This window comes from Copidosoma floridanum, unplaced genomic scaffold (genome assembly GCF_036245765.1).
Source record: "Copidosoma floridanum isolate Cflo_tuat_1 unplaced genomic scaffold, Cflo_Japanese_pri ptg000021l, whole genome shotgun sequence".
NCBI classification, from domain to species: domain Eukaryota; kingdom Metazoa; phylum Arthropoda; class Insecta; order Hymenoptera; family Encyrtidae; genus Copidosoma; species Copidosoma floridanum.
Window position 1 is genome coordinate 31,537,773 of NW_028321898.1, and position 21,295 is coordinate 31,559,067.

The 21,295-nt window shown below is 37.0% G+C and overlaps 6 protein-coding genes across 11 annotated transcripts; 2 read left to right on the top strand and 4 right to left on the bottom strand.

Moving 5' to 3' along the window:
• Nucleotides 1-524: 524 nt before the first annotated feature.
• Nucleotides 525-4,772, top strand: Cul4 (cullin 4). Of its 4 annotated transcripts, none has more exons than XM_014364235.2 (10): nucleotides 525-960; nucleotides 1,368-1,589; nucleotides 1,701-2,064; nucleotides 2,131-2,466; nucleotides 2,555-2,741; nucleotides 2,817-3,009; nucleotides 3,123-3,655; nucleotides 3,778-4,056; nucleotides 4,140-4,292; nucleotides 4,392-4,772. In XM_014364235.2, the coding sequence occupies exons 2-10, from the start codon at nucleotides 1,439-1,441 to the stop codon at nucleotides 4,485-4,487; spliced, it is 2,292 nt and encodes a 763-aa protein (XP_014219721.1). In that variant the 5' UTR covers nucleotides 525-960; nucleotides 1,368-1,438; the 3' UTR covers nucleotides 4,488-4,772. The 4 variants fall into 4 exon arrangements, with proteins under 4 accessions (XP_014219721.1, XP_014219716.1, XP_014219720.1 ...); XM_014364230.2 differs by lacking the exon at nucleotides 525-960 and adding an exon at nucleotides 984-1,113; XM_014364234.2 differs by lacking the exon at nucleotides 525-960 and adding an exon at nucleotides 1,112-1,153.
• Nucleotides 4,773-5,527: 755 nt separating this feature from the next.
• On the bottom strand, nucleotides 5,528-9,084 carry LOC106647726 (mitochondrial intermediate peptidase). Its single transcript, XM_014364236.2, has 10 exons — nucleotides 8,487-9,084; nucleotides 8,100-8,365; nucleotides 7,828-8,014; nucleotides 7,681-7,760; nucleotides 7,299-7,487; nucleotides 7,074-7,215; nucleotides 6,638-6,976; nucleotides 6,347-6,568; nucleotides 6,018-6,248; nucleotides 5,528-5,932 (listed from the first exon to the last, which is right to left on the bottom strand). Exons 1-10 carry the CDS (start codon nucleotides 8,592-8,594, stop codon nucleotides 5,627-5,629), a joined length of 2,070 nt encoding a protein of 689 aa, XP_014219722.2. The 5' UTR covers nucleotides 8,595-9,084; the 3' UTR covers nucleotides 5,528-5,626.
• A 263-nt stretch (nucleotides 9,085-9,347) lies between these two features.
• Nucleotides 9,348-11,203, bottom strand: Rnf146 (Ring finger protein 146). Of its 3 annotated transcripts, XM_023389431.2 has the most exons (5): nucleotides 10,814-11,203; nucleotides 10,461-10,736; nucleotides 10,128-10,400; nucleotides 9,899-10,038; nucleotides 9,348-9,747 (listed from the first exon to the last, which is right to left on the bottom strand). In XM_023389431.2, exons 1-5 carry the CDS (start codon nucleotides 10,917-10,919, stop codon nucleotides 9,646-9,648), a joined length of 897 nt encoding a protein of 298 aa, XP_023245199.2. In that variant the 5' UTR covers nucleotides 10,920-11,203; the 3' UTR covers nucleotides 9,348-9,645. The 3 variants fall into 3 exon arrangements, with proteins under 3 accessions (XP_023245199.2, XP_089450541.1, XP_089450542.1); XM_089594415.1 differs by having other exon boundaries at nucleotides 10,128-10,736; XM_089594416.1 differs by having other exon boundaries at nucleotides 9,647-9,747; nucleotides 9,883-10,038; nucleotides 10,128-10,736.
• Nucleotides 11,204-11,318: 115 nt separating this feature from the next.
• Nucleotides 11,319-13,645, top strand: LOC106647762 (uncharacterized). Its single transcript, XM_014364292.2, has 3 exons — nucleotides 11,319-11,374; nucleotides 11,461-11,843; nucleotides 12,256-13,645. Exon 3 carries the CDS (start codon nucleotides 12,288-12,290, stop codon nucleotides 13,506-13,508), a length of 1,221 nt encoding a protein of 406 aa, XP_014219778.2. The 5' UTR covers nucleotides 11,319-11,374; nucleotides 11,461-11,843; nucleotides 12,256-12,287; the 3' UTR covers nucleotides 13,509-13,645.
• An 867-nt stretch (nucleotides 13,646-14,512) lies between these two features.
• On the bottom strand, nucleotides 14,513-17,243 carry LOC106647697 (uncharacterized). Its single transcript, XM_089594867.1, has 7 exons — nucleotides 17,069-17,243; nucleotides 16,793-16,945; nucleotides 16,599-16,734; nucleotides 16,363-16,490; nucleotides 15,992-16,291; nucleotides 15,377-15,640; nucleotides 14,513-14,634 (listed from the first exon to the last, which is right to left on the bottom strand). Exons 1-7 carry the CDS (start codon nucleotides 17,241-17,243, stop codon nucleotides 14,513-14,515), a joined length of 1,278 nt encoding a protein of 425 aa, XP_089450993.1.
• Nucleotides 17,244-19,303: 2,060 nt separating this feature from the next.
• LOC106647698 (uncharacterized) lies at nucleotides 19,304-20,459 on the bottom strand. Its single transcript, XM_014364201.3, has 3 exons — nucleotides 20,270-20,459; nucleotides 20,044-20,173; nucleotides 19,304-19,482 (listed from the first exon to the last, which is right to left on the bottom strand). The coding sequence occupies exons 1-3, from the start codon at nucleotides 20,457-20,459 to the stop codon at nucleotides 19,308-19,310; spliced, it is 495 nt and encodes a 164-aa protein (XP_014219687.3). The 3' UTR covers nucleotides 19,304-19,307.
• Nucleotides 20,460-21,295: the final 836 nt, after the last annotated feature.

Below are 21,295 nucleotides of genomic sequence, written 5' to 3' on the forward strand. Positions count from 1 at the left end.
ACAACACAGCGTTGTTTGTTCACGTTATACAGTACGAGTTCTATAATTACAATTGCTAACTTAAGTACAGTATAAAAAGATAAAACTATTCTATTCTCAATTTAATTCAAAAACTGACCGAACGTCTCGTCTGATCGACTCAACTCAACTGATGAATGTAGGTATTGTACTCTGCATTTCGATATTTCGAATACGCGCTATTATGGTAATCGCGGTTGCCACCTTACCAACAAACACTAAGAAATGTTTTTGATTTTTAGTAAAAAATATTTTTTAAATTCATTATAGTTAATTGTTAATTACATAAAATGATTATATAATCGTGGTACTATGGTGATCTTAAATAGTACCATTTTAGTCATTTTTATTAATACTTACAAGAGCGTGTGTGAAAAATTTAAGGTACTCAGACTCACGTTATACTTAGTAAAAAGAGCTGACATAACGTATGTATGTACAATCACTACACGATATGTACAATTGCGTATGCATATATATTTTTACTTACCAAGAGTGTATATGTTTGTGTATATAATACTGCAAAATAAAAAATATTTAAAAAATAATCCTTTCAGACCTTGATCAGCGTCATTTACGTATTCAATGCGTATAATTACTAAAATAGTGATTCGGTGTGATAAATGTATAAGCAATAAGTGATTTCTGAATAATTTGAAGGAACTATTAATTATCGGAAGACACGACACATTTTGGAGCTCTGCAGTAAAGTAGTGCTTGTAAGGGTTATAAAACCGCTGCCGACGCTGAAAGTATCTGAATTTTTTTTTTTTTTTTTTCATTTCTCGGAGTATACCTGTAGTAAATTCACCTTCAGCGGCTTCTCTAAAAGAAATTGATGCCTGACTAAATACCTACTACTAGTTATTTGCTCAAGATCACTACGAGGATACATAAAAAGAGACAAAGAGAGAGGGAGACAGGAATGGATTAATCAAGAGTGTGAGTGAGAGTTAATTAAAAGAGTTGAAGAGTAAGAAAGAAAATAAAGTCGTCGAAAGTGCACAAGCTTATTACACAAATTGAATGTCAAACATTTTTAACCTCTTTTTCCCTGTATCTGCTGATCTATATTTGTTGCGTTTCTTTAAAAAAGTAATTAATTTTGTAGAATATACCGGTATTTTTAGCTGTCGTGAGTTGTCAATCATTTGTTTAAGTGCTTTGCGGAGATATAAATAATAGCAAATTCTGTGGCTTTGCCTTGCATACTCGTTATGAAAAAGATTTTATAAAAATGTTCAGAGTTGTTTAGTAAAATGTCATGCACTTTATTAATGTTTATCTTTTAGCATTTGATTATTTTGTGCTATTTTTACTGACTGATGCAAAAGCTATTCGATTTTCAGGTTACGCTCGTCATCACAAGTAATATTAAGTACCACCTTGGCACTGGAGCACTAAAAGGTTCATCATCACAATGGCAGACACCGCTGCTACGACAACCTCATCTGGGAATACTCAGCAAAATAAAAGGCCAAATTTTTCCAATGGAGTCAATAAAATAACTCAAAGTTTAGCTACTGGTAAACCCGGTACTGCCAAGAAACTTATTATAAAAAATTTTAAAGGTACGATTACATTTTTTAAGAACCTGTTTGTTGTTAGCTCTAATCTTTTGCGACTTATTTTTTTTTGTGTTTACTTTTTATCTTCATAACGTGTACTAAACAATTTTACAGAAAAGCCAAAACTTCCTGAAAATTATCAAGAAGAAACATGGAAAAAACTTAGAGAGGCTGTTGTGGCCATACAAACTAGTAAAAGTATTCGTTATTCTTTGGAAGAGCTTTACAAAGCTGTTGAAAATATGTGTAGTCATAAAATGGCATCAACACTTTACAGCAGCCTCACCATTCTTGTAGAAACACACGTGAAGGCAAACATAGAACAATTTTTAGCTGAATCCATGGACAGACATATATTTCTCAAAAAGATGAATGAATGCTGGCAGTCCCATTGCAGACAAATGATAATGATCAGAAGTATATTTCTTTACCTTGATAGAACTTATGTTTTGCAAAATCCCGTGATACTATCTATATGGTAAACAACATTTAATATTTTGTATAATTATCTCGTTAATGTGATAAAGTAACAGTAGATTTTCAGGGATATGGGCTTGGGCTTATTTAAAAAACATATTGTGGAAAATAATTTAGTCCAGACTCGCACTGTGGAAGGGCTTTTAATGTTGATTGAGAAGGAGCGTCAAGGAGACACGGTCGATCGGACCTTGCTCAAATCGCTTTTGCGAATGCTCTCTGATTTGCAAATCTATCAAGATGCTTTTGAATCCAAGTTCCTTATAGCCACAGAAAGATTATATGCAGCAGAAGGTCAAAAACTGATGCTGGAGCATGACGTGCCGGAATACTTAGCGCACGTTGACAAACGACTGCAAGAGGAGAATGAAAGACTTTTGCACTATCTCGACAATACCACTAAGTAAATTTACTTTGTAATTTTTTAAGTAGAATGATTATGATTTTATTGTTGGAAATTAAAAAATTATTAAAACTCTCTTTCTCTTCAGATGGCCATTGATTCACACAGTAGAAAAACAGTTGCTGTCCGAACACGTAAGTAGTATTTTACAGAAAGGGCTTAGCGGATTGCTTGATGAAAACAGAATCAGCGATTTGTCTTTACTTTATAACTTGTACAGTCGAATCAAAAATGGCTTGGTAGAACTATGCTTAAACTTTAATTGCTACATCAAGGTAAGAAATTATACTAACCATTACTGCTATTTTAGTTAATTCAAAAGCTTTAATGTTTTTTCAATATTTTACCAGAAAAGGGGAAAAACGATAGTTATAGATCCAGAAAAAGATAAAACTATGGTGCAAGAATTGTTAGATTTCAAAGATAAAATGGACAACATTGTAAATACCTGTTTTCACAAAAATGAAAAATTTGCAAACAGTTTAAAAGAAGCTTTTGAAGCTTTTATAAATCAAAGAGCGAATAAACCTGCAGAACTTATAGGTAATACTCCACAGTTATTCTTATTTATTTCAAACGCGTAATGAAAAAAACTCGAATGCAAAAGTATATTGCTAAAATTTTATAAATATTCAATGCTCCTTTTTTTTCATCAGCAAAGTTCGTCGATTGTAAATTGCGTGCTGGCAATAAAGAAGCTACCGAGGAAGAGCTAGAAAGGCTGCTAGACAAGATTATGGTTCTATTCCGCTTTATTCATGGAAAGGACGTATTTGAAGCGTTTTATAAGAAAGACCTGGCCAAGAGACTGCTGGTGGGAAAATCGGCGTCAGTCGACGCAGAAAAATCCATGCTGTCCAAACTGAAACAAGAATGCGGTGGAGGTTTTACAAGTAAACTTGAAGGCATGTTCAAGGACATGGAGTTAAGCAAAGACATAAATATTGCATTCAAGCAGTACTCGGGTAATCTACAAAATGAACTAATAGCGAGTAATCTGGACCTCACCGTTTCTATCTTAACAATGGGTTATTGGCCGACGTATCCTGTTATGGAGGTCACTTTGCCGCCAGAAATGGTCCAGTATCAAGATGTTTTTAACAAATTTTATTTAGGAAAACACAGTGGCAGGAAACTGCAATGGCAGCCTACTTTAGGTCACTGTGTACTCAAGGCATGGTTCAATCAGGTAATAAGTACTAACTTGTTTTTTTCTTCTAACCCTGCTAGTTATCAGTTTTATTTGTTTAATTCTTTACTTGCTTATTCAGTTAAAATTTTTCTGATAAATTTGTACTTTGTAATACACAGGGCAAAAAAGAACTACAGGTCTCGCTATTCCAAGCGCTTGTTCTAATATTATTCAATGAAACAGACCATTTGTCTTTTGAGGAAATTAAAGCAGCAACAAACATTGAAGATGGTGAACTAAGGAGAACGTTACAATCGTTAGCTTGTGGCAAAGCACGCGTACTCCAAAAAAATCCAAAAGGTCGTGATGTCGCTGATAACGACAGATTCATCTTTAACGCCGACTTTACGAATAAATTATTCAGAATAAAAATAAACCAAATACAAATGAAAGAGACTGTAAGTATAAGTAATTTAATTTGTGCTTCAAATGTTGTATTTCTTGCATAGTTTATTTTATTTAAATGTTATTAATACTTTAGAACGAGGAGCAAAAAGCCACGGAAGAGCGGGTCTATCAAGATAGACAGTATCAAATAGACGCAGCAATTGTGAGAATAATGAAAATGAGGAAAACATTAACACACAATCTTCTTATTAGTGAACTGTACAATCAACTCAAATTCCCAGTAAAGGTAGAGATGCTTGTATTTTTGTATTCTTACTCGAAATTAACTTTTTATTTTCAACAAGATTAAAATGTCAATGTTGGTAAACACTTTGTTAATTTTTAGCCTGCCGATTTGAAAAAACGAATAGAATCATTGATAGATCGTGACTATATGGAAAGAGACCGAGATAATGCCAATCAATACAACTACGTCGCGTAACCTTCTCACGTAAATACCAAAGGTTCATCGAGTTCGATTGCAGTGAAGTTTTATAATAAAAGTAAAAAAAGAATGCAAGTCATAGTAAAAAAAAAATAATATAACTTTTTTGTAATAAAAGGTCACTTAAAAATAATGAATGAAATTGTTCGATAAAAGATTCTGTTAATGAATTTGGATTATTGAACGAAAACTGATCAATTACAGAGGAAGTGATTTTTGACGAAATGCTAGTAATAAAAAAGTAACGTTTAAGTCAAATAAAAAATGTTGCGTTGAAAATAAGACCCTGGTAACTTTTTTAAAAAGCACTCATTTTTTCAGCATTACCTTCTTTACTTAATCAAATCAACATGAAACGAATATCTTAAGCTGTGATTAATATTTACAAAATTAACATGAAATTCTTCATCCAAAAATCTTATGTAAATCAAAATAAATTGATGTATGATAAAGTTCTATATAAAAATGTATAAATTATGTTTTTGCTTGATGCATAATATGCGTGAACTTATAAAGAAACATACATTAATTTTATGTAAAAAAAAAAAAAAAAATGGTTTCAACTTTTTCGGAATCTCGAGTTTTCGTTTTCAAATTTGTGCTTTGAAAGTTATAAGTAATTGTAAAAATTTTCATTCAATTCTCGGCGATTGCCATGTTAAACACGCATCAAATAATGAAAGGTGTTATTTTTTCAATTTTTTTTTTCTTACTATTACTACTTACTTTTATCATACTATTTAATATAAAATTAATTTTTCTATTCCTACTCGGCGTATAACTGAGGGTGTAAAATCGTTTTTAACTGCTACTCAGTTTGACTGCCTTGTAAAATAAATGAACCAGCCAATACATAAAATAAATATTTACAAATACAAGCTAACGTTTTTCAATTAAATTAAACTCGTGATCATCAATGATGAGAAAAGCAGAGAGAATTGCTATTCAGAAGGATGTATGTCAAAGTTGTAAATAGGTACTTGTAATAAAGTGCATACAATAAGAAATGTCTGTTTTTATTTTTAAGAAAATCCTCACTTTTCACAATAAAAACAATATTTTTTAACCTTTCAGTATTTTTCGTAGGTGAGGATTATCACTGTATGAAAATAAAAATTCTGCCTACTGAACGTTTTTTACACAGACTTGCAAGATTTTTGTGTTTGCAAGTATTCAGTTCTCTTGTCAATTTCATGAATAAGTGACTTGACAAAGTTCTCTGGACTAGATTTTCTATTAAGAAAATCAGCTACCAGCTTTGAAGGAGGCTTGCCACCACCATGAGCCAGGCACTCATTTCTGTAACGTTCACCTGAGCTTCGACTCAGTGGGTCAGCTTCAAAGTAGGTATGCCAAATCCATGAAGCAATGGCACGAGATACAAGGTATGAATAGTACTTGGCACCATAACCGACCAAGTGGGAAAATCGCAGTTGCCAAGCCTTTAATGAATTAATTTTTATCAAATCTCGTTCTTGAAGATTCTTTTTTATTATTATTATTAACAGCGTATTTAAACTAACTTACCGTGTTGGGAACATATGGTAAGCCATAATATTGATTTTGTATTTGTTCCAATATACTTGTCGTTGATGTTTTACATTTGCCACTATGATATACTTGATCTAGCATACTGTAAAACACTTGACTCTGCATTTCTGATGAAGGAAACAAACTTTTTGAAGTATACAGCTGATGCACCATTTCTTGAGGCATTGATTCACCAGTTTCATAGTGTTTTGCAAATAAGGAAATGACCTGTAGATATGTGAATCATGTATTTTCAAAAATAACAGTTCGTTATGACTCTTGTAATTATTTTACAGAAACATTTAAGCTTCATTTTGAAAACTCACTCTTGGGTCGGATGAAAAGTATTCCATAAGTATACTTGGCACTTCCGCAAAATCTGTGCTACATCTTGTTCCCGTAACATGTTGGTATTTCGTCCTTCCAAGCATAGAATGCAAAGCGTGACCCATTTCATGAAACAAATTATCTACAAGGGAAGGACTTAACAAAGAAGGAGCTGATTTGCTCGGTGATGGTAATGTCAGCATAAGTACGACCACAGGGTTCTTTATAATTAATATGAAATAAATTATTTTCAATTGAATGATGCAACGAAATTAATTACAAATCTGTACCTGATACGATCCATCAGGAAGTTGTCGTCCCCCTCTAATGGTGAAGTGGCAATCTTGCATGGGTTTGTTTCTTCTGTCAAAGAAATCACAATAAATATGACCAAGTAGCTCTTCATTTTCATCAATAACGGCTAATTTATGTACATAAGATGACCATGCCTCGCCAGACAACATTGGTTGATTTTCTAAACGCACTCCATATAACGCCTGCGTCAAAATATTCAGACCTTCCATGCAGGCTCCAAGTGAAAAATAAGGAGCAAATTTTTCGTTGGATGAGCCCAACCACGATTTTCGGGCTTTGTTTGTGAGATAAGCCGTATCCCACGGCATTATCGGCTGATGTGTAATTAATTTATTAAACGTTAAGAACTGCTCCCGTACCAACTTTATCGTTAATTTCTCGTTATTGCATGCTACATAAATTTTAAAATACCTGCTGAGCTTGAGAATCACAATTCTTTATTTTTTGTAACTGGTCGTATTCATTCTGAGCTCGGTTTCTCAACTCGTCAGTCATTAGGTTCAAAAAATCATTTACAAATTGCGGAGTTTCTACTGTACTTCCACGCACAGCTCTAAAATCATGCAGTATTAAAACATTAAAAAAAAAAAATTAAAATTGCACTGTAGGAGAAATAAATAATGCGTTTTTTTTTACCTATGGGCATAAGATGGAAAACCGCAAATATGAGCCAAATCGTGTCTTGAATTTAATAAATCCTGAAGTAGTTCTTCTTGTTTTGCATCAGGAAACAAAAATATTTTATATGCCAGCTCTCTTACCAAAGCATCAGAGGAATCTGAGTTTAAACCGCCCACTACAACGTTCGTTCCATCATTGGTAAAACTAAAGTGAGACAATAGTTCGTCAATTCATACAATACTGTGCATCTAATGATGAAGAAAGAAAACTACAAGTCATTGAAGATATTAAAGATAGTTTAAGATTCCTCAAGTATCTTGATACATATAGTTGCTATTGAAATTTGAAAGACATAATTTTTAATCTAAAATGGCTGAAGAAATATTTTACAACTTACTTATTCTGTACACTTGGTGGCAATGCTTTCATATCTGTGACTCTGGGCTCAAGTGCACCAGCCATAAATTTTTGTCCACACTGTTATTTTAATATTATGATTAAATGTTGAAATGTACTTGCATCAGTAATATGTTTTCAGTTTTACCTGTAGTATAAAATCATTCAACTGTACAACCTGAAATCTCTGTTTTTCTGGTAAATGAATTCCACATTGTTCAAAATCAAAAAGGAAGAGATTAGCTACATGATTATCTATTTCGCTTGTTTTTACAATATCTCCATTTTTGAGAACATTCGAAAGAGAATTGTAAAGCTGAAAATTCGTGTTTAGTCTAAAAATGATGAAATTAAAACAATTTTTAATTTTTTTTTTGGTAATTTAAAAATAATTTTATTGGATGTGAAAGAAAAATGTACTTTTCTACAATTCCGCTGATGGTGATGCAAGCATTTTCTGCAGCTTTTGAATAATCAGCACTGGGATGAGCTATCCTCACAAATTCTGCCATATCTGCTACCTGACACAATGTATCTGACAATTCATCAAAAATTTCCACCATTTTTCTAGAACGTGTATCAGATTTGGTAGCTTCATCGATGAGTTTGTTGGATCGTGCAATAGCTCTATCTTCCAATTCTTGAAAACCAGTTGCATTTTCTAACTCTGGGATATTGAACAAACCCTGCAAGTACGACAAATGATTCTAAACAATAGTTTGAATATAACTTTTATGAAAAAAAGAGTATGTTTACAGATAGACGCAGTTTTTAGGAAATCGAAAAGAATAATAATGCCGAGCTTACGGTCTCTTTATGGCCAAAACTGACGGTAAAGTTACTGCCAGGTTTTGCATTAAAAGCAGTGGCCAGAGGTGACCACGTGTTTAAACACCGTCTTGCCGTTCTCAGCATTTTGTGCCCCAGTTAGTTTGAAATCAACTCAATAAAAAAATTCCAGGGCTACAACGTAATATATAATGTTGTGGAAAATGTGCTCTTCATTGCATTGTGGTCGACTTACAATTTGTGTTCTTATTGGTAATTTTGTTATTCAGCAAACAAAATAAGTCAAAATTTTGATTATCCAAGAGACATTATTCATTTTACAATCGATGTTATTTTCCCTGATGCAGTGATTGTTGAGACATACCAGAAGACGTATATTTTACAGCTGATAAAAATTAGAATTAGGTACACACACGATTGGGTTTTTTATTACACACATTACAAGATTACAACCCGGGGAGCCCGGGCTCCGTCTTCTGTCAACACAAGCGCGACTCAACTCACTGCTCTATCTCATATAGCTGTCAGCTGTAGACAGAGCAGGAGGGCATTCATATATAATAGTAAATGCCAGAGATTCTGGTAAACGCGGGTTGTAAGGTACTTATTGTCAATTGTCAATTTCAAAATTTTTTATTGGCAAAACTTAGAAGTTGTACAGCCATAGCGCAGTTGTAGTTGTCAGTTCAGTCTCAATAATGTGTTTATACGTTTTTATATAGATGTCGTGACCGGGATTCCGTAAGAGCGGGAGTATACCAATCCATGCAAATTCGAATGTTCGAAATAGCGAAAAAATATCAATTATCTCATGCTCATGTAATTGATATAATATATAGCTTTTGAAGACTGGCAACAGTACAGTGAGTGCAGGTCGTGGGCTCTTTTCATTAAAATCGTCAAAAAACTTAAAAACGTAAGTGGTAGGCATATTATTTTTTTTTATAAATCAAACCCAAACTGCAAAATAGATGAATCATTGTTTTTTCTTATTACATTAAAAATACGTCTATACGTTATGCAATTTGTACAGTGAATAGTTGATAGCAATCACATTCCAAATGAATTTTTACTAATTATGGTTCTTACGTTGTAGCATTTTACAAAAAAATAATTTAATTTTTAATATCAATTTCAACAAAATCTTGATAGTTTCTTTAGCCAGTCAAGTAGATAATTACAAAGCAATATAGATGATGGACCTTTTACGCCTGTTCCTTATCCGATGAACCAACGGGGCGGGATGACGTCTCATGTTACTGGGATAACGAGGAATTATCTAAAATTCATCAATTATTACAATATAAGTATTATTTATGTCATTGACAAGTATGTATGCAGTTCTCTCGTGATGCGATTATTTTCATGTATCAAGAGAGAACAAGTGTTTTTTTTTTTTTTAATACTACTCAACGCATTTGTTCTAAAACCTGATGTAACGAAATCGTTTGTTGTTCCACATGTGCGGCTGCAGTTGATCCAGCAGCACTGTCACCAATTACATTTTCCAAAATTAGCGTGGACGAAGCTTGATCAGCCAAAGACGGTCCCGATGAATTAGTAGATTGACCTGTTTCGAAAAATTTACCAAAAAAGTTTAAATATGTGTTAATATGACGCTAGAGTTCAATAGCATTGAATCACAGTCAAAATCCTTACTATCATGCGATTCAACGGTTTGTTGAATGCTACGGTGATCACACACTGCCGTCGAATCGTTTAATCTTAATCCTGCTATTCCTTTTTTTGGTGCGCTGCACAGGTCGCGTTTGATGCGTCTTCTTCTCGAATGATTATTGCGACGAATTTGAAACATGGAAGTGAAATCGGCAATGTACAAAAATCCAGCAATCAATAGTTCACACGTCTGTTTTCCCTGTTTGTATGCAGTTTCCAACTCTGCATTTGTACGGGGATCATATTGCCACCAACCTGCGAATTTTGTTAATACAAGTACGTGCAGCATGTAAAGAAAATATTTTATCAAATTACCATTATTTCCTTCGTAAAACCATTGATATTCCTCTTGTGGAGTTTGTTCTGTGTCGATGACTGTAACTTCCCTTTTGTCCGATAAACTAACTTCGAGTAATTGTGGGTGTTCCAGAAAGCCTGCTGGAATTTCTTGGCGACACATTGGGCAGCGCTTGCTTTGATTTGCAACACCCTTGATACACAGATAGCAGAATACATGGTTGCAGGGAAGACGAGCTGGATGGATGCAATTTTGCAAACATACAGCACATTCGGGAACAGTGGCAGTTTTTACTGTAAAACGACAGAAAATAAGATGGACTGTAAACTTATACTTGTCAAAATAAGCCATCGCTTGAACAAATATGTACCATGGTTTTCTGGAATTTCACATGTTGTTTCACTCTGACAATCATTTTCAAGTTTGTTACAACACGCAGAACTAGGCTCTGGTGATTCTTCACGCGTTTGCGACATTGGTATATTATTAATGTAATAATAATACACTTGCAATCGCTGTTTACGTTTACCTGATCAAGTATCAATTGAATTCGTGATTTCACAGCAAACGCTTGGTTGTACCTCAACTTCAACTACACCTACTTATTACGCGTAAGTACTTACTCATCTCAAATCCCAAGAGTAATAATTTGAAAAACAAGACTTGACACTACGCGACACGGAATGATAACTCGCTCTATATATATGTCAACATCAACAACATGGGGTGTATTGCATGAACATCAACATTGTCGCCACTGCCTCTGACATCAGTTGCAGTCAGTCACGTGATCCATTTTAAGAGTATAGAGAAAGAGAGAGAGAGCAATAACCCAGCAAAAAGTGGTAAATTCAAACGTCATACTAAAGCTTGAGTTGATTGACTTTGATTCGTTCATCACCTCAATTCATCATAAAGGGCAGAAGAGAAGGTAAGTACTTAAGTTGGTGAGTATGGAGAGAAAAACCAAAACGGAAACTAACTTTTGGTGGTTTGGAAATCGTAACTTTTTTTTAGAGTTTGAAGTTTGAAGTTGGGCTATGGTTTACGAACCAACTGGACCGAAGCAAATTGAACCAAAAGTTATCTCACACATAAACGGGATAAACCTGTTGTGTCTCTAATGGGTTTTGAGTTTTAAGAGAGACTAAGTACTGTATACATGTTGCATTTTGTATTGCTATCAACTGTACTTAAACTTAAGTAAAGCTTGTCTTTATGATTGTCTGTCCCCCTTTGTAAAGTCCGTTCGTGTGCTTTTATCTGGTCATCTGGTGCTCATGGTCGGCATAACCTCTCTCCAATATGATTTAAAGCTTTGTTCAAAAGTTTTTTTTTTTCACCCTCTGAAGTGAATTGGTAGGAGCCGGAAAAATTCAGTCTCATAATTTTCAGCACGGGTAAGCATAGTGTTTCATCATTTTTAGACTCTACCAAACAATCATCGCCCATTGAGGCGTTTTATCCGTCAGCGTAACGTAGCGTTTATCGTAATTTTCACGTTGTGTGTTATTAAATACAGTATACCTACCCATATTCATATATTCTCAACTGTCCCAATTAATACACCGACAAAGAGTATAATATGTGTTGATGCAAATAGCTTGCAATCCAAGTAACATGCATTAATGAGGTCTTGATGTTTTTACTGCAGAAATCTTATTATAGTCCAAAAAACTGATTATCTTGTCTTTTTTTATCAATTTGACCATCAGTACACTTGAATTGATCATTATTACTGATGGTTGTAAGAAAAAAAACAACAAAAAAGCATCTCTAGGTTAAAAACTACATACATTATTACGATTTTAGGACCTGCTGATAAAAAAAACAAAATAAAAGAAATGGCTAGCCATCGACCAGGGTCGATTCACACTAGTGGCCGAATTGGCCGTCCCTTCCGGGTAGAGTACATCAACCGGTCTGGAGAACAAGTGAATCCGCACACGGGCAAGCCATACGCTCGTCCCAATGGCATTCAAAGCACATCAGCCAAAATCCGTGGCGTGAAGAAGAGCCTACCAATAAAGCGATCAGGAGTCTTGTTTGGCCGCCTAAAGTTGATCCCGACGGACGCTAATCTCGACCCACCGCCGCGCGCCTGCTTCAACTGCTGGCAGCCAGGTCACAGGAGAGCCAAATGTACCAGGCCAGTGCTCACCCGCTTCTGCAACAACTGCGGTCGCAGGAACGAGGACGTGCGTACCTGCCCGCGATGTGCCGATGCTCACAAGCTTTGGCTCGAGGTACAACGGGCAAAGGAACGCGGGGAAAAAATCAACGAGCGGCTCTTGCTACCTACCATTGAAAATGATGATTACGACATCGAGGATGATGACAATAATGTCATGGCAGAAGAGGTGGAAGAAATCAATGATCCCGACGCTATTCTACAGGAACTCATTTACCAGGATCAGAGGACCCGCGAGCTCCTCGAATACGAAGAAAGAAAGAGAGAACAGCGCGAGACCCTCAATGCCATTTATAGGAATAACAAGCGGCTCAGCGAAAAAGGTGCTGTAGCTGCTAGATCGCCGTCTTACGTCAACGCACTTGTTTACAAAAAAATACCCTCTTCATCTGTTGCTGCGTACGTAAATGAAGTGGACAATGAATATCAGCTCCTCGAGCACGATCCATTGATAGACGGTGATGTTCACGATAACAAGCGTGGGTCGTCTTTTCTTGATCAGCGCAATCCTTCACCACAGGAACGCCATATTGGCATGGCTGTTTTCAATGAGCGTGAGGTGGTGAGCCCGACGCGCTATTTAGGATATGCTGACCACGTCCTCAACAGGAAGGAAGAGAGAGCCGAAACCCCGGAGCCAGCGAGGACGGACGGCAACTGGCGCCAAGTTATGGCAGACGCAAGTTTGGTATCACCCGATTCTGATCCTGTGCAAGACATCTTGCTGCTGGCCAAGACTATTTCGCATCTATCGCCAGAGACGCAAGATCTTGTCATGCGTCAGGTGATTGCCGAAAGGCAGGAACAGACGAAACGCAGGGCAGTTACTCAGGACAGACCAGGAAGTCGCTATATCGAGACAATCAGGTTTTGACCAGTTTTTTTTTCAAAAAAGTAAAACTTTTTTTTTATTTGGAATCCAAGGAAGAGAGTGTGCAGTAGTTTAAGGTGTGTGTAATAAAAGCAAGACTGAATTTGCTTTTTATATAAGATTAAAATTACTACTATTACTGTGACTTGTAGATGTATTTAAACAGAGGGTGTATACATACCTTTTCCATAGCCAAGTAGTACCTTTTTTCTTTTTTAGATTAACGATAAATCATCTATTTCTATGAACCATATAAATACCACCTAAATTGAAAATTGTTGATTACATTTATTTGAAAATAAACATTCGAGCAACGCCTTTAAATCCATCATCCTAATTATATTACAGTTAAATATATGTCTATTTGCATGAGGCTTATATAAGTTTAAATTTAAAATCTAGTGGTACTGGGTTCAATCAAAAAAGGCTTGGATACACTGTATACATGAATAAATAAATTTTTTTGTATTATAATATGTAGGTAAATCTTCAATGTTTTCTATTTCTTCAATCTTTCGTTATATTATCTTTAAACTGTCAGTGCATTAAGTAATCTTGGACATAACTCACATGTTATTAATCAAAGCTTGCACTGTAACTATTTTATAAAAAATGCTTTCACATAGATATAATAACCAAGCAAATATTATTATTATTTTTTTTTTTATAATTATCGACAAGTATCATTGTGTATTTGTAGATTTTATACTATTCTCTCTTTTTTATGTAAAATGTATACATGCATTACTTGAGAATTCCTAAGAAAAAAAAAAAAAAAAAAAAAAATTAAAAGCTTATGCCTTTCTGCTTTTCTAAAACGATTTTTACGTTAAAAATGATTGGGTTATACTTATGAAATATTTAACATCTTTGCTAGCAATGCCTTGATCATATCCCATGTAAGATTTATCTTGGAAATGATGTCCAGTTTGTCGAGGATAAAAAAACGCAATTGTCTCGAATAAGTATGGGTGTAATAGAGTAAGTAGTTGTAATTTTATTGTATGTCAGCGCAATTTCATGGTACACGGTTGTTGCACGTAGTTCAAACAGAAGCCTCGATTGCCGTAATCGTTGGGCGCTTCTGTGCCATCCGAGTGAAAGTACAGCCGAAACGGCTTGACCGTACCTGTGAAAAAATTAAATTCCGAGGTAATAAACGTAAAATATACAACAAATGTCGACCCTTGATTATAATTTAAGGATTATTTCGCGAAAACAGCATATTTGATTCTCACACGTACCTACAAACTATTGATGAACTTTGTAAACAATTGTTTGGAAATATATGTCTCAATAATAACAAAAAAAGGTGTCATGTAACCGTTGCCATTAAACAATAAAAGAGGCTAAGATACAACAATTTTACTCCCTACGTATTATTAAAAAATCATCGTCAATTTTCGGAGACGTTAAATTTATCGTCAGGTTCTAGTTCTTAATTGCATCTGCATACAGACAGCAGAAGTATCGTCTGGAAGATGCGAGGTTCGTCTCGGTTAAAAAAAATACAATAATACACTCCTGCCGATCAAGCTTTACACTCCCGATACGGCAAGTACTTACAAAAGGTATATTCATAACATGTAGATGGTAAACACAGATTACTGTTGTTTTTAGAGATCCCCTAACTTGGAGAAAGAACGTAGTGATGGTGAATTTCAAAAATTTCATTAATTGCATTATCCATGAAAAAACAACTCCAATAAACAAGGTTTGAAAATAAAAACGTGAGGTGCTTTTACTGTATCCCTCAGTTACTACGATTATTCTCATATAGTCAAAAGTCGCGATGAAATGCAATATCATATATAAAAAGCACACACCCAACGCTTGGAATGAAACCAGATGTATAATATATGTATACGTACTGATGATGGAGGTGGAGTTGACGGAGGCCTCGGCGTTGAAGGCCCCGCCGCAAAATCGATCAACGCAGGGGATTTGGTTGGTCTGCAATCGTCCCGCGTTAGCTGCACACGGAATCATCAGCCAGTCGCTCTGACAGGCCCTGTCCACCATGGCCGCCAATTGGCCGTTCAACGTGTTGCCCGAAAGGGTGAAACTGCGTGGAATTTGCTGGCCCCCGGGACTCCCGAATCCCACGCTGTTTATACCACTCTGCAGCGAGTTTACTGGAAAATCAACGCAACTGGTGTACACGCCACAATTTTGTACTTGCGCAGGGAAAAAAAATGGAAAATAAAATTTCGTAGCAAAAGAGTGGGTCCATGCCAATATAACAATAATAGGTTCTCGGGGATGCGTGCATCCAAGCTGGTTTTTCATAAACCATGGAACGGGCAAATAAACAATTCGCCTATGTTCAACGGACCAATTGAAAACTCGACTGGTTTAAATTCCCATACTTACACTGCCTTCGCCGTCGTACACTCCAGTTATTGTCCATTAACGAACAAAGTCGTAATTTTATATATACAAACTGCGTATACGTATACATATTATAAATAAAACAATAAAGTGACGTAATAATATACCATCTTCGCAGGCCATGTACTGGATGCCACAAAAGTTCCGCTCCATCCTGATGCAGATGCTGTAGTCCTGATTGGAGAGCTGGAGCCCGACGATGGGATCGAAGTTGAACGACTTGACCTGGCCCGAGACGCCCGTGTAGTACTGGAGGCAGCCCTCCTCGGCCCGGAAGATACTGCTGCAGGGTATCTGGGCAACGCGCACCCGCCAGGAGCGCTCGAAGCCGCTGCCGCTCGTCACGAAAGACAATATCACCGGGTTCGTCGGACCTGTGCCCACGTCTATGTACACTACAATCATTCCTTCAATTATTCATTTGCTGCTCTTTTGGTACTACAATGCATTGGTCTATAGAACTTACTGTGGTTGCCGTTGTTGTTCCCGCAAATTGGTGACACCGGGTTACCACCGGACACGATGAACTGATCGTAGGTGCAGAGGTTGTTGATGTTCTCGGGCCCGCGGATACTGAATTGCACGAAATCCAACCTGCGCACCCACAAACGAGAAGAAAACAATTTTTTTTTTTTTAATTTTTGTTTACCCTATAAATAACAATGACAATATGTGTACATGTACATATTATAGGGCCATCACCTGAACTGACAGACGTCGGGGTGTTGTTTGAGGACGGTCAGTTGACACGAGTTCGTTCCGTCGAAGCCGGATGGATAATTTGGATTAACAAAGTACGTGTTGTTGTCGTAGGTCGATTGGCCGCAGCTCACACTCACTGTTTGTCATAGTTTTCCATTTTTTACTCGTAAAACAATAATACATTATACACCTACCGATGCAACAGACCCCGTAGCCGTTGGCGCAGGTCCCGCTCGCCAAGCCACCGCGCTGGGCGCACTCGGCCGGGGATATGCAGGTGCCATTCTCACCCGATGAACCCACGCATATGTTGTTCTCGAAGCGCACGAGCGTAAACAACGACAAAACTGTACAACACGTGCACGCGCCGGTAAGCCGAGAAAAAACAAACCCACACGGGTCCCATTGATTTTATTTTGCTTTATTGTAGTCATGCTCATGACGTAAATGTATAAATTAGCGAAACTCACGTCTCTGGTCGCGCGGGCCCACGGCAGTTCTCTGGGTTGGCTTGGATTCCGGTAGCCGGCGGTCACCCGGTGACGGGGCAGTCTGCCAAAACGATTTGTGCCCCCCTCGGCCGTGCTTGGCTCGGCGCTTCTCGGTTGGTTTGCTCTGCTGGTCGGCCAACACGGCTACGGCCATCGCCAAGACGCCAACGACTCGCCAGTGCATTTCAAAAATGTTGTGTCTTTGATCAGGGGACGCTGGAAAAATCGACTCCCTTGTAAATCCTCATGCCTCCATGTACCTATATCCTATGCGACGGACAGTGCATGTGCCCGCTGTCGTGCACTAGCTCGTGTTATTTATATGGAGAAAAAAAAAACTCCCGCCGTCTCGGCAGATGCGTTTTATTATATTATTGTGTTTCGTTTTTAATTGGTTGGTGCCGTTTGGAGAAGGGAAAAAGGAAAGGAAAGAAAGTCGGCTAGCTGGTGGTTAATTGGCCGAAACGAGATGGTCATAGTCGTCGTCGTTATTGTCATTGCCCGCCACTCGTAAAAGCGTGAAAAAAACGCGGGCACAGCCAACCGAGGGAAAAATTCACTTTTTTGCGCTCACCTCGTTATATAAAATCCATGTTATTACATTACCCCTCCCCGTTTGTTTATCCACCCAAGTACGGGCGATTTCTTTCATTTATCTTCATGAAGGTGGTACGAATGTCGATACTCGCTTTTTTTTTACATAATTATAATACTATAAACTCATGAGAACGAGATTTCTTTGCTTTGAAACGTTTTTATTTATTATTCGATTGCTTTCGTGCATCCAAGAGTCTACTTATTACAATTTTATCGTTAACTGGTGCATATGGGCGAAACGTTGGATCTTAGAATTCCAGGCATCGGCAATCTTTGCTGTCAATGCAGTACCCACTGACCCCTTGTAAGACTTTGCACTGCTGCGAACACTGCTCTTGAAGGCAAACTGAAAATTATTATTATTATTTTTTTTTTAATTAAGAGGTAATTTTAATTGCCGAAAGAAAATAACTAGTTGACAACTTACTGCCGGCAACGGTCGCGAACAGCTGGCCGAACATGACGATGACAAGAACCAGTGGGAGCCAAGAATGTGGAGTTCTCATTTTTTTTTTCCCCCCAAGACCCAGTAATTTTGCGTCAAAACTGAATCCCGTTTATCAGAACTCACCATTTATACGTCTGCATTAGTTTCTCAATCGTTTAAACAAACAACCATTGTACTGTTAATAATCACCACGAACTTGAACGCTCTGCTGATGTTATGTTGACAGCTGTGTTTATTTTTAGCAAACGGACGCTCCACATTTATTTATTTTTTTTTTTTTTTCTCAACACCTGTTATGACTTTTAATTTCACCTCGATCTTATAAAACTGGTAATGTTAAAAAAAGCATTAGTTAAAGCACTCCTGCAATTGTTGGCTACTCTATTTTACGGGTGGATTGAAAAAATGACGTATGGCAAAGCATCTATGGCTCAACTTTAAATTGGCATCTACAATTTTTCCGTTCCAATAATTTTGTAATTTTTCAAATTTTAATTGTATCGAAGACTTTTGTGAGCCGATATGCCTTGAATTCAAAATTATGTAAGCTTCTTGCAGAAATGTAAAGTTGTTTTTAATTTGTATTCATGCGCAACAAGTACACAGTTCTGATGATTCAGTGGTACGTTCATTGTGACTTTGAAAATTAAGATTTTTTGTATACTTACGACGTAAGTATATCTAGATAATTAAGTCAACGTGGTGCACGTGATAACTCTGGTAAGCGAAAGTCTCGGTACTTACCTACTTTTTACTCAATTGTGAGTAATTACATACTCTTTTTATACATTTTTTAATCTGCACTAAGTAGGGAAAAAAATCTAGTAAACTCGAGAGTGAACAATGTATGTGTTCACCTCGACATCATCTCAATATTCACTTTGAATAAAAGCTTTTTTCACCAGTTCAAGTTAAAAGAGAACCTACGAAAGGGTGCGACAAACGGGTACATTTAAATAAATAGTACTTATACACTTAAGTAAATACACATGGGTACATATACGTATTGATAAAATGAAAAAAAATGTGAGATGGACGGACATGTAAAAACGTATATAAAACATTTATTGTAACAAAAGTACACAATGGCGATTTGAACGGTATAGGCCGTACAATAATTGCAATGAATGAACATGTATAAATAATAATCAATGCCTCCTACAATACAAGTCATCACAAGTGTTGCTGCCCAGCGTCGTCTTCAGCATTGTGCCGATGTATGTGCCCCGCGCAAACAATGCAAGCCTCGCGCACCGATGCAAAATTACTTCCTAAATGAACTCCACAGGCCGGGCACCGGTGCAGCGTGTCCCGTAGCTCTTTCGAGTAATAAGGAAAAACGCACAGGCTGGGGACAAAGAGAACAATGCACTTTTAACTTGGTGGATTTATCACCTCGTATACGCCACTTCCTTGTGCTTGTATGCATAAGTATTCTTTTTTTCTTTCATTTCTTTTTAAACGTGTAAAGATAACAGCGGAGAGCCAAAACGACTTTCGTCCCACGTAATTTGCATGATGGTTAATGGTGCATTATTATTACAACTCACTGGAAATATCGCGCAATTAATCTTCAACGATCATGTGGTTGACGCACGAACGCGCTCGTAAGTGCTTCGTGCTTGGATTTCTCTTTTATTCTTTGTTTTTTTTTTATTTTATTCGCTACGACAAACGATCGGTAGTTTTAATAAAACTGCTCGACACTTTTGCCAAGACCATTAAAATGCACGAATGACAGGTGAAAGAATAAATGTACACGCGGATTTTAAAAACTGTATAAACGTTTGGAATGCGGACTTTAACAGTTTTTTTTTTTTTTTTTTTTCAATAACACAATTCACGTTATGCGCCAACATAGATTTCAAAAGAAAAAAAAAAAAAGTTCCAAAAGCTGATGTAAACTCACCAAACTGGCAGTAACAGTAGGGCGGACAAGTGGGTTTTCATCGTGGCGCGCCTCTCGACCGCGGTTTCGATGCCGCAGAGGCAGTTCGGGCACGTCATCGTAGCCGGCTCCCTTCGTAAAAACGTGTGCTCTGTACGCTCGAAATGGCCAAAAAGTTTTTATCATCCAGTAAAAAAAAAAAAAAAAATAAAAAAATAAAAAAATAAAGTGTAGTCGATTGATTTACCGCGGAAAAATAAAACGGACCTTCTCCGGCAGGTCTGGCAATCTGTCAAGTAACTCCTGACCCTCTCGAGCTTGTCCACTTGCTCGTTTTCGGGATCCGCGCTGACCGGTAACCTGCACTCCCCGTCACTGTGTATCCTCTCGCCGTTACTTCCTCCCTCGACCCTGTCTTCGTTTCTCTCCACAGCCATCCTTTGTCCGAACAAACGAAATACTGCTTACTTTGGAACACAAGAAAACTTACAACCTAATGAGCCAATGGCAACCGATTTAACTGACCGATCGTGTATTATTATTATTATTATTATTATTATCAAAAACGAACAGATTGCAACTGTGATATTTTTCTGTAAGTATATACGTCACAGCCACCATTAAGTAGTTTTTAATCTTAACAACGACTAAGCGGTATAGAAGATCGGTATTTTATCTATATATAATATATACTGTTTCAATCACGGACTGGGGTAGTAAAAGGTATAGGTTACTACACACTACGTGACGTTTGAGGGGCCCATAGTTCGGGAAAACTCGCGTCGGGCTTTAAATTGATTTTAGTTTGGCTCTTAGTCTTCATGGTCACCAGCGTGGCAACTACACCGACGACCACGACGAGACGTCTACGCGGCTACGACACGCCTGCCGGTCCTGCGCCCTCCTCGAGAGACTCTCGGCCAACCCCCTGGACGTATACGTTTCTGTGTAAATGTGTGTTTGCATTGGCTGGTGCACCACTGCACTGCGCAGTACGCACATATATAATTATACAAGACCACATATATACAACATTATAGTATACCTACAAGTGAACTTTATGTTGGTCCTTTTGCGCGTGACTCACGCGAGCGCTTTTTTATGCATAGGGGCGAGGGGTACCTATAAAACGCGGTACGAATTATTTATGAGTCGCCCAAGATTCGAGATACGTAATGTAAGGTAAAATAAAAAAAAAAAAAAAAAAAAAAAAGTAATTTAAATCCATTTTTTTTTTCTTTTTCCTCTCTCTTTTACGAAAATTGTGCCAGTT